The sequence below is a fragment of the Aotus nancymaae genome, unplaced genomic scaffold (assembly GCF_030222135.1).
Source record: "Aotus nancymaae isolate 86718 unplaced genomic scaffold, 86718_ANA_hifiasm-v0.15.2.pri h1tg000108l, whole genome shotgun sequence".
Taxonomy (NCBI): domain Eukaryota; kingdom Metazoa; phylum Chordata; class Mammalia; order Primates; family Aotidae; genus Aotus; species Aotus nancymaae.
Window position 1 is genome coordinate 13,245,335 of NW_026988523.1, and position 11,315 is coordinate 13,256,649.

Consider the following 11,315-nt stretch of genomic DNA (forward strand, 5'->3'; position numbering starts at 1 on the left):
GCTATGCAAATCTGGCCATGCCACTCCCTTGCTGAACATCTGTCATTGGTTCCTTATCACCTTCAAGATAAAGTGCAGACCACTCAGCTTGGCCAGAGGGTTTCTGGGATCTGTCTGCTTTCATCCCTCCTCGTTCTTTTAACACGCTTGACCGCGGTTGCAGCTGACCGTCTTGCAGTTCTGTCGGCAGATCACTCACTGTCTGACTTTGAACGGTCAGCTGGGCTCTTTCTCCCACCTTCCCCACCTGGGACCGCCTGCTCCTCTGTGCACCCCTCAGGGAGCCGCTTCCAACCCTGCCTCAGGCCAAACTGGGCCTCCCTCCTTTGCGGAACTTGAGGCATCGTGTTGAGTTGAGTTTTGTCTCTCGGCCCTCACTGGAGTGTGAGTTATTGGAGGGAATACCGCAGTGAGTGGGTAGGAAGTGCAGGGCAGCTGGCTCAGGCTCTCCCTCCCAGCACACTGGACACCCCTTCTGTTCCAGGGAGTTCCAGCTAGTCTGTTTCTCCTAATTCTCTGCCCCGCTCCCCTGGGCAGAGTGAAGCAGATGAGAGTGGTTTGGGTCGCTGGCGCCTTTCATTTCCAAGGCTGCAGGCGGGAAGAGGATGTGGACTGAATGAAGGTCCCATTGACTGTCTTCCACCAAACACACTTCGAGGCATGTGGCCGGTGCTCAACAAATATTTGCGGGTTGAATGAATAGAAGGCAAAGAAACAGCGGCAGAGATTGAAGCTGGGGGGAATCAGCAGTGGTGACTTGTGCTCCAGGAACTCACTGTTCTCATGAAGTTAGATTTGTCCAAAACGTATCTGAGCTGTGGCATCCAGATTTATTGTCATCAGGACTTCTATCTCTGTAAACCCCCCAAGGGAAACACCACCCCTGTCAATGTCATAGAGAGCCTGGAACCTTCTCCATGGCCCGAGTGACTCTGAACCCAGGCACAGATCCCTTCCCACATGGATTCCCTCAACAGCCCCTTGATAGGCAATCTGAGCTGAGTGGACAGAGATAGGAAATAGACTGGGCAAGAAGGAGTAGGAGGCAGAGCAGGGAGGATGAGCAGCAGAGAGACGTTTTCAAAAATTGAAAAAAGACAGAAATTTTCAAGAAAATAAAAAAGATAAAGGAAGGATCTGTCTCCCCCCGCAGTATTTGTGACATTCTTCAGGTTAAAATACTTGCTGTTGGTGTGTGGTGCTGCCAAGAGTGTGTTTGCTGGGAGGCTTAGTTTTTTTTGTTTTTTCGTTTGTTTGTTAAGATGGAGTCTCGCTCTGTTGCCCAGGCTGGAGTGCAGTGGTGCAATCTCTGCTCACTGCAACCTCGACCTCCCAGGTTCAAGCAATTTTCCTGCCTCAGACTCCTGAGAAGCTGAGATTACAGGTGCATGCCACCACGCCCGGCTAATTTCTGTATTTTTAGTAGAGAGGGGGTCTTACTATGTTGGCTAGGCTGGTCTCAAACTCCTGACTTCAGGTGATTCGCCTGCCTTGGCCTCCCAAAGTGCTGGGATTACAGGCAAGAGCCACTGTGCCCAGACGTATATATACCACATTTTCTTTATCCACTTGTTGGTTGATGGGCACTTAGGTTGGTTCCATATCTTTGCAATTGCAAATTATGCCGCTATATACATGTGCACACACCCTGCAGCACAATTTGCAATTGCAAAGATATGGAACCAAACTTTTTCTTTATAATGACTTCTTTTCCTTTGGTAGATACTCAGCAGTGGGACTGTAGGATTGAATGGTAGATCTTTTTTTTTTTTAGACAGGTCTTGCCCTGTCACTCAGGCTGGAGTGCAGCAGGCGATCTTGGCTCACTGTAACCTCTGCCTCCTGGGTTCCAGTGATTCTCCTGCTTCAGCCTCCTGAGTAGCTGGGATTATAGGCACCAGCCACCAGGCCTGGCTAATTTTGTATTTTTGGTAGAGATGGGGTTTCACCATGTTGGCCGGGCTGGTCTCAAACTCCTGACCTCAGGTGATTCACCTGCCTTGGTCTCCCAAAGTGCTGGGATTACAGATGTGAAACACCGTGCCCAGCCGGGGGTTTGCTTTTATTTTGCCCTGCCGTGGCTCCTGCCTACCCTGGCTGCTCCCATGTTCTCTAGTGAGCTGGGGCCCTTCCCCATGAGCCTTTGAGCCTGCATCTAGAAGGCTCTCCTTCCTTCTCCTTATCCCCCTTCTCCCTAGGAAACTCCTGCCTATCCTTAAGGGCAGAGTTCAACATGACCTCCCAGGAAGCCTTCTTAAACTCAGGTACGAGGTCAGGCCCCCTCTGAAGCTTCTTGATTCCACGCCTGCCTTCTTTAGAGCACTCCTTATTCTGTTCAGGCTGGTATAACAAAATCTCCGAAGCTGGTAGCTTTCAGACAACAGAGATTTCTTTCTCACAGTTCTCTGGTGGCTGGAAGTCCAAGATCAAGTCTCTGGCAGATTTGGTGTCTGGTGAGGCCCAGCTTCTTCATAGGTGGCTCTTTTCACTGTAACCTCACGTAGTGAGGGCACTAATCCCATTCCTGAGCACTCTGCCCACATGACCTAATCACCCTCAAAAGCCCCACCCTTGCTGATTAGGTTTCAACCTGTGACTCTGCGGAGGGATACAGACATTCAGACCACAGCAGCAAGGATTCCAAATGTGACCAATAATGTGGGTGATATTTGTTTCAAAGACTGCTTTTCCCTGCCTCAGCCTCCCTGACCCCATCATTTCTCAGACTGCAGGAGGGAAGAGGATGTAGGCTGAATGGAAGCCCCACTGATTATCTCCCCAATCTTCAGAATTGCTTCCTCATCGGGTCATTTTCTAGAACACAGTTCTGATCTTGTCACTTGTATTAGCATCACTCAGTAGCTCCTTACAGGGCACATCAGGACCTTCCAGGTCTGGTCCATAGCTCTAGGCCACGACTTCTACGGCCTGCCACTCAGACCATGCATATGCTGCAGAATGGCCGCGCTTTCTCACATCTCTTCATGCCTTGGATAAACCATTTTCCTCTGCTGGGTACAATCTTACCTCTCTCCTCGTCTGGAGAGCTCTTGCTTCAAGTGTCGGCGCCTTCAGTGTCCCAAACCCCCCCGAGCCAGAGTCCCTCTCTGCCACACTACACATCATCTGTCTTTCTCTTTTTTTTTTTTGAGATGAGTCTGGCTCTGTCTCCCAGCTTTTTTTTTTTTTTTTGAGATGAGTCTGGCTCTGTCGCCCAGGCTGGAGTGCAGCGATGTGATCTCTGCTCACTGCAACCTCTGCCTTCCAGGCTCAAGTCACTCTCCTGCCTCAGCTTCCCAAGTAACTGGGATTACAGTCGCCTGCCACCACGCCTGGCTAATTTTTGTAATTTCAGTAGAGATGGGGTTTTACCATGTTGGTGAGGCTGGTCTCGAACTCCTGATCTCAGGTGATCCAATGACCTCAGCCTCCCAGAGTGCTGGGATTACAGGTGTGAGCCACCGCGCCCAGCATACACTATCTCCTTTTAATGTGCACTGGAGCCTTTTAACTCACCTGTGCTCAGCCCTGCCCCCATCACTTTGTGAACGCCTTGAAGGATCTCGTCTATCTTTTTATCCACAATATTTTAAGGTACAAAATTCAATTTACATTTTCTAATGAAAGCAATCATAAAAGACATAATAAAGAATCACAAAACAATATTTCAAATTTTAACTCTAAAGTAGTATTACTCTATAACAAACTTACTTTCATTTCTTCCTTAATGAGTGCATTAGATTTTCTTAATCGATCAGGTGATTAGTATAGCACTACAGTTGTTATTTCAGCTAGAAAACAAAACAGAAAATCCCTTGACTCCCCAGATGGCCAATGTGGACCCATCTCCTTGAGTAAAGTCATGGCTCCCATGGAACTACGGGAAGTAATGATAAAAGCTTGTGCTGTCACTTCCTTACAGGGCCCCAGGTTCATGGTAGAGGCCAAGTCCTCTGTCAGCACCACCCTGGTGGCTTTTCTCACCTGCAACATTGGCCCTTTCCCATCAGGTGTCACCCTGTCACCAGCGTCGGAAAGCTGCCTCTTTCCAGAACCTCCATTCTCTGCTGAGCGGCAAGGGGGACCGGTCCAGCCTCTACCTGGTAGCGGGGCCAGGGGACCACAGTGCAGCTGGCAGGTAAGAGTGGGCACCCATGGTTTGGAGGACAAACTCATTAGAGAGTGGCCAGTGGAGCCAAAAGCTTAACTCCTCCCTGCCTCGGCGTCATGGCTCTGAGCAGGGTCCCTTGAAAAAGCAAGGCCTCCCTCCAGCACATCTGATGTGTGGAGACAAGACTGCCCCCAGAGTCTCAGCACCTCAGTGCCCTGCACCGACCCTCAGTGCACTGGGCTCTGAGAAGGCCTGGAGTTACTGGATCAGGTGGAGTTGGCTGGTTTGATTCCACTGTCCCTCTGATGTCCAACAACATTTTGAAATCAGAATGTTTAGAGAGTGTTCTTAGCCCAGCTAAAGATCCAAATAAACACGTAGAGACAGAGACCCCCAAAGAGGCCCGTGACCCATGACCCGCTTGGATAAAGCCCACCCTGTCTGGTGAGGCCCTGCGGGCGGGCTGCTCTTCCCTAGGGCTTCGTGGATGCCCTTCAGGGTGTATGTCAGCTCCTGGCAATGTGACATAAAATTATGCCTTTTCTCAGATTCTTAGAGAGGTCTCTGTATCCCCCCAAATTTGAAACCACTGCTTTGGGAGGGTGGGCTTTCTAGTTCCAAGCAGGCCTTGCACAGCGGTGGAAACCCACCAGTTCTGGCCCTAGCAGGCTCTTTTTGCTGGTTGAGGTCAGTGGAACCCCAGCCTCCTATGCCAGATTCTTAATTAAGTCTGCGAGGTATCGGTCATCTGTAAGCTAGGGAAGAGCTGCACGCAGTGCCCCATGCTTTTCGCCCTCACTGTGTCTCTGGTTCCCTCACAGGCCAGCCAGGGCCTCACCACGGCGTGCCCTCAGTGTGGAGGATGTGGGTGCTCCCAGCCTGGCTCGCACAGTGGGCCGCCTGGTGGAGGTGTTCCCAGATGGCACCAGCCAGCTAGAGCTGCAGCGCTCCCTGGGGGGCACTTTCGGCTTCTGCGTAGCCTCTGGGAATGGGCGCCCGGACTCAGGTATGCCCTCTACCCTTCCTCAGCCCCGCGGTGGGGGGTGGCCTTAGCAAACCACAGCAGGGCTTTCTGGCTGTGGTCAGAGGCTTTTCTGGTCCTTGGCTGAGCCCTGGAGCTCTGGGAATTCAGAAAGCCTCTGACCACAGGACTAGGCTTCTCCCCTGAGGGGTTCTTTCTGACTTGTCTGGGGCTGCCCAGGAGCCTGCACCTGCAGAGCCTTTTGCCCTGGGCAACTGCAGCTGAGGAAGAAGGAGGTGGAGGTTGCGGTGAGCCGAGATCACACCATTACACTCCAGCCTGGGCAACAAGAGCAAAACGCTGTCTCAAACAAAAAAAAAAGAAAGAAATTAGAATCTTGAAGGCCATCTTTGCAGAGAAGAGCCAGAGAGAAACTGTCTGTGCCTGCCATTCTCAGCAGTCCCTTTGATGTGGCTGCTGTGTTGAAATGATTCCTTTCCTCCGGCTGCAGAGTGTGTCTGGGCACATACTGCCTGTCTGTCTCTGCACCCTGTTCCTCCCTCAGGCCTGTGCCCAAGGATTCTGTTCAGATGAATCCTGGCTGCAGACCTCTGGCTGGGGTGTGCTCTGGGTCTCAATTCAACCCAGGCAAGGGCAGGGAGGAGTCCTGGAGATCATTCTGCACTCTGGCCAGTTCTCACTTCAGCTCCATCCATGAGTCTTTCAGGGCAATGTGACTTGCCAAGGCCCACACTCAAGGTCTGTGGTCCAGAATGCATCTCAGGGCAAGGGCCCATGAAAGACTCCCCAGAGGAGCAGGGAAGGAAGACAAGTATGCAGGGGTGGGGAAGAAGGGGAGGGGAAGGAAAAAGAGAGAAAGGGAGAGACAGATACAGAAAGGCACGTGCAGAAGCCTGCTACAGCTGGGCTCTGCTGATGGGGGGTTGAGTCCCATGCTTTGATCTCCCAGGTCAATGTTGTTTAGCCTGGAAAAAAATCTGCCTGCTGCCACATTTGCAGACTGCATGAGTTCTCATGTCTGTTTCATCATTCATTGTTTCAGCAAATATATTCTGAGCACCTACTATGTGTTATAGATATGGGGGATACAGCAGTAAATGCAACAGACCAAATCCCTGTCTTCATGAATATACTATCCAGTGAGCAGCTAGACCATATCTATAAAACGTGTACTCTTGTTATGTGTAATGTGCTACGTATGTCAGATGGTGAAAATAAAGTTCTGAGAAACATACAGATAAAGCAGGTGTGGCAGATGCTGGTGCAGACAGGAGTGTGGGGAGGCTTTTCTGAGAAGACGATACTTGAGCAGGGGCGTGGATGGGGTGAGGGAGGAGCCCCGTGGGTGTCTGGGGGAAGAGTATTCCGGCAGATGGAACAGCAAGTGCGAAGCCCTGGTGGAGGGGTGGCTTGGCCTGTGAGGACTGCAAGGAGGTCAGGCTGGACAGTGCAGAGAGGGCGAGGGGTTGGGAGGAGCAGAGCTTGGAAAGACAAGGCTGTACCACTGTAAGGGGCTTTGGCTTTCTGCCAAGTGAAATGGGAGCCACTAGAGGCTTGGAGCAGAGCACTGAGACTCTCTGATGTACACTTTTAGCAGGGTGAGAATATACCCCAGTGGGACACAGGTGGAGCCAGGGAGCCCCATGTTAAAGCTATTTCAGCAGTCCAGGACAGAGATGGTGGTGCTTGAACTGGGAATGGCTGTGGAGATGGGGAGAGAGGTGAGGAGCTGGATTCTGGTTGATTTGACTATTTGCCGATGAGCCGGACATGCATGTGAGGGGAAGAGATGACAGGTCTCTCCCCACTCTGGAGCTCAGGAAGGTAAAACATCTGTCCTCACAGGCCTTCCCGTAGCCTCCTCTCCTGTTAGGCGAGCAGGACAGGCACCCTGGACAGGCGGCGTAGAGGCAGAGGTGGACGACGCAGCGAGTTTGTGCACCAGCACCTCTGCTGGCTGTGTGACCTTGAGCAGGCGATAGCCCCGCTGAGCCTCAGTTCCCTAATCTGTGAAATGAGGATGACAAAACCTACCTAGAAGAGTCATAAGGAGCATTCAAGAAGGCACACAGGAGAAAGGGCCTAGCATTTTTCTCTCCTTCCCTTCAGAAAGAAAAAGTCTGTTTGGGGAAGAGAACCCCAGACAGGGACCAGGGTGATCCGCATTCACCTGTCAATGTGAGTGCACAACAGGGCTTACACCCTGCCCCCAACTCGCCCCAGAGTCCCTTTTGTCTCCCTCGTAGGCAGTGGGAGCCCCTCCTTGTCACCTGTCAGGGAGGTCTGATGGGCAGGGGTCTCTAGTGACCCAGGGCCCCTGGCCCCCTCGCTGGGTTGGTGCCAGCTTTCCCTGTCCTGCCCAGGCACTCCCTGCTCCTGCTGTTGTCGTATTAGCTTGCTGGCATTCACATCCAACTCTATATGAGCCTGTGAGAACAGCAGGCTTTGCCTTCTGCTTCTAATTGGATACAACATAAAGATCACACATCCTCAACAAAGGCCATTTCCAGCAGACAATAAATGCCTACGACAGCAGGCTCTCTGTCATATTTATGTCATGACTTTCAGTTGTGAAATCTACCCGAGTCTCCCCAAAATGGCAGGAGTGACGTCAGTGCCTGGCCTGGCTCTGGCTGCATTCTTTCAGGGTTTATCATTATTCCCCGCCTGCAACAACCGCTGCACATCAGACACTTCTCTGGGTTCACCCCAAGGGCCCCTTCTTACCTGCCTCTCCCTGTGCCACTAACCTGTAAACAGGGAGGGCAAGCAGTAAAAGCTCCAGCTAGAGGAGGTAAAAGACAGGGCTCAGGGAAAACGCCCTGTGCAGCCAGGATGGCAGACGTACTGTCCGGGGAGACAGCCCAGCAGAAAAGGCTCAGCTCGGCCAAGAAGCAACAAAGGATTCTACACCTCAGCCCAGGGAGGGGGAATGTATACAAAGATTAGATTTGCTAAATTCAGAGCCACAAACCTTCAGGCACCTCAGTGAAGGAGGAGGTATCAGTGCTTTTTCAAACCCACATTTCAGAGGCAGGTTTTAAAATGCCTGACTTCTGTCAGGGCCAGAGGCTGGGCTGCCCAAAGCTCCTACAGGGCTGGGGGGACCTGAGACGGCTTTCCACTAGTCCAGGATGCGGTGAGCAGTGTCAAGCCAGAGAATGAGGTACAGACCTGCGCCCTTTCGGGCCCCTGCTAAGAACCTGATTCAAGAAGGAAGTGGAGACAGTAACGTGTGGGCAGTGGCCTCATGTTTTTGAAATGCAGAGTGAGCCGAGCTGGGCTGGGAACAGCGAGGGTACCAAGGCTGCACTGAGCGGCCTGGTGAATTCTGCCAGTGCTGGCGGCCACACCAGGTGCGTGCCCTGCAGTCTTCCAGCACACTTGGCTTGTGTCTCAGCCTGTGTGTCCACCCGGCACAGAGCATGGGCATCAGGGGCTCCAGCCTGCACTAGGAGAACTGGCACCTCACTTTCTCTCCCAGGTGGGAGCAGCTGGAGGGGAATTTGAAAATGTTTCCAGCCGTGGTTGAGGCCAGGGGAGGCGTCCTCAGCTGGACGCTTCCCAGAGAGGCTAGGGGAGCTAACCCAGCCAGCCCGAGCCCCCCAGGGCCTGCCCCACTGATGGGGCTCCCTGAGAGCTGGAGCCTGGGAAAGAAGCAGAGAAGCTGGTTCCCCAAGGCTGGCTCTTGGCACCTCCTAGACCCAGGCAGGGCCTCTTTGGGGTGGGCAGGAGGGGGCATGTGCAGAAGAGTGGTGGTGCTTGGGCTGGGAATGGCTGTGGAGATGGGAGAGGGGAGAGGGGTTGGATTCTGCTTGATTTGACTATTTGCTGATGAGCTAGACACAGGTGTGAGGGGAAGAGAGGACAGGTCTCTCCCCACTCTGGAGCTCAGGAAGGCAAAACGTCTGTCCTCACAGGCCTTCCCATAGCCTCCTCTCCTGTTAGGCGAGCAGGACAGGCCCCTCCTCGACAGGCAGTTTAGAGGCAGAGGCCTCCACTGGAGGTCTGGCCACTGGAGCTTTAAAATACATGGCTAGAATTTTTTGCTCAGATGCTTCCCCATCCCAACTGAGGAACCGTATCCGAGTCAGACTGAGGCCAGGGTCAGTCCTTGGCAGGAGTGCAGCACACCAGGCTTGGATGTAGCTCAGCCTCTTTTGCTCTTCTGATGATACCTTCCCGCCACCCCAGCCTTCACGCTGGGCCTGGGCGACCTGAGGACAGCAACTGGATCACAGTGCCAGGCACCGAGTAGGTACGGTTCTTAATTCTTAAAAAATATTTTCCTCCCTATTCTATAAGAAAAGCTCATCTCAGAAAAAGATCAGCTCACTCACAGTCAGGTATAAATGAATAACAGCAGCTTAACACATTATTTGCACTATGAGCATTTCCACGTTAAAAGCGGAGACAGCGGAATGGAGTTAGACATGGAAGAGGGGCAGTGTATCTGTGCCTAAAGCCAGTTGTGGTTGTGAGGTGGAACAATGAGGGTGTGTGTGAGTGTGTGTGTTCACACACAGAAGTACCCTGTATGAGCACCTCTTCCCTGTGCCACACAAGCAGCCCCTCACTGACATGATCAGCATTCCAGAGATGCATATCTTCAATTTGGGTGTCAATGTGAAATTCTCCCATTTTCCTTTGCAGGGATCTACGTGCAGGAGATGGCTGACATGAGCACGGCCAAGCTGTACTCGGGGCTGCTGGGGGTGGGCGATGAGATCCTGGAGGTGAACGGAGCCAAGGTGGCAGGGCTGGGCTTGGCTCACATCAAGGAGCTGCTGGCCCACTCAGAGAGCTTGTCAATCCGTGTCCTGAGGCAGAGACCTGTACCACGGTGACCCAGAAGTGCCACTGCCCTCACTGCCACCGCCTCGGAAGCCCTGAGCCACTGAGGGTGGTTGGCCGGGAACGTGCTGCCGAGCTGCTCTGTGCCGGAAACACGGATCCTGCTGGCATCTAACCCCTTGTGCTGTGGCAGGGCTTCTGCGACAGACTGCCTTAGGGAGAGGCAAGGAGCCTGTTTGCATATGTGTTTTAAGGTCATTCATGCAGAACTAGAGGAAAAAAAAAATGGGTCTCCTTCCACGTCTAAGGAGGTGTCAACGTCGACTTGTACCTGTGTTGGCAGGGGGAGGAGGGAGAGTCAGTGGACCCTTTGGTTGATGCCTGAGAGCTGGCCCCACCTCCTGGTCCCACTCCCCATCAAAGGCACCCCAGCCTCCAATGCTGTGGAACCAAAGAAAGCTCACGTCCATATTGGCCTTGACCCTTCCCTTTTTCATCTATGTTCCTCCCCCTACTCCCATTCACTGCCTTTGCCCTTTCTCCAGAAATGGGCAGTGTCCTGGAGTACCAGCCTTACAGCCATTGACCATATATGCCCAACCAAAATCGGAACGTGTGGTCTGACAGTTTTATGCCCTTTCTGGGTATGGGAACACCTGGGAGATGTTATCTGGTAGCCAGAATATTAAACATTTCTAGGAAATTTTTTTTATATAAAGTTGAAAAAAAAAAAAACAAAAAAAATGACCGATTTCAGGACATGCTACTGTAGTAGCCAGGATCCAGCCAGTGGGACCGGCCAGACCAGCCCCAAGCTGCCCACCTGCTGCCTCTGCCCAGATGGAGGCAGGAGTTGCTGCAGCCGGGCCTGTGCAGCCTTGTCTTAGTTCTCCTGTCCAGCTTGGAGACAGGGCTGCAGCGGTGCCTGGCCATCACACAGCTGCACATTTTCTGCCCAGACCTCCTGGCAGTGCTGTCAGTGGGCAGGTGGGTGGCTGTGGAGAGCGGGAATGGGCCATCTGCCTGGGCCTCAGCACTGCCTGGACTGCTTCTCTTCGGGAGTGAATGGCCATGTGTCCATCTTAACTTATTAAAAAGCAAGGCTGAAGCTTCTCCTACTCTGAGTTGCTAAATTCTGGGCTGGACACTCATGTGACCTTCACTAGCTACGGGCAGGACCGGGGAGTGGGGGAGGGCACGGGCACTGGTGGTGGGCATGCCAGAGGAAAGGCTGGGAGGCCCCGGGTTAGGGTGATGGCAGGGTAGATGCAGAAGCCTCCAGACCATCTTTAGAGGAAGAGAAGCCCTGGGCAAGGTTTGTCATCAGGAGAGAAGGAGCCAAGGGGCCTTGGCTGGGCACAACTGAGGAGCAGAATAGGAAGTCCAGAGCTGTTTTCGAACTTGCCAGGGTGCCAGCTGTGGTTAGGA

General features: G+C 52.7%; 1 protein-coding gene across 3 annotated transcripts in view; it reads left to right on the forward strand.

Moving 5' to 3' along the window:
• KIAA1614 (KIAA1614 ortholog) overlaps positions 1-11,006 on the forward strand; it is a 44,856-nt gene extending 33,850 nt beyond the window's left edge. For 2 of the 3 annotated variants that reach the window (XM_012444419.3, XM_012444418.3), the window contains exons 8-9: positions 4,011-4,138; positions 4,933-9,839. In XM_012444419.3, coding sequence (XP_012299842.2) covers positions 4,011-4,138; positions 4,933-5,164 — 360 coding nt within the window. In that variant the 3' untranslated portion in view covers positions 5,165-9,839. Of the gene's footprint in view, positions 1-4,010; positions 4,139-4,932 lie in introns of all 3 variants that reach the window. The other variant, XM_064370494.1, reaches the window with a different exon arrangement.
• Positions 11,007-11,315: the final 309 nt, after the last annotated feature.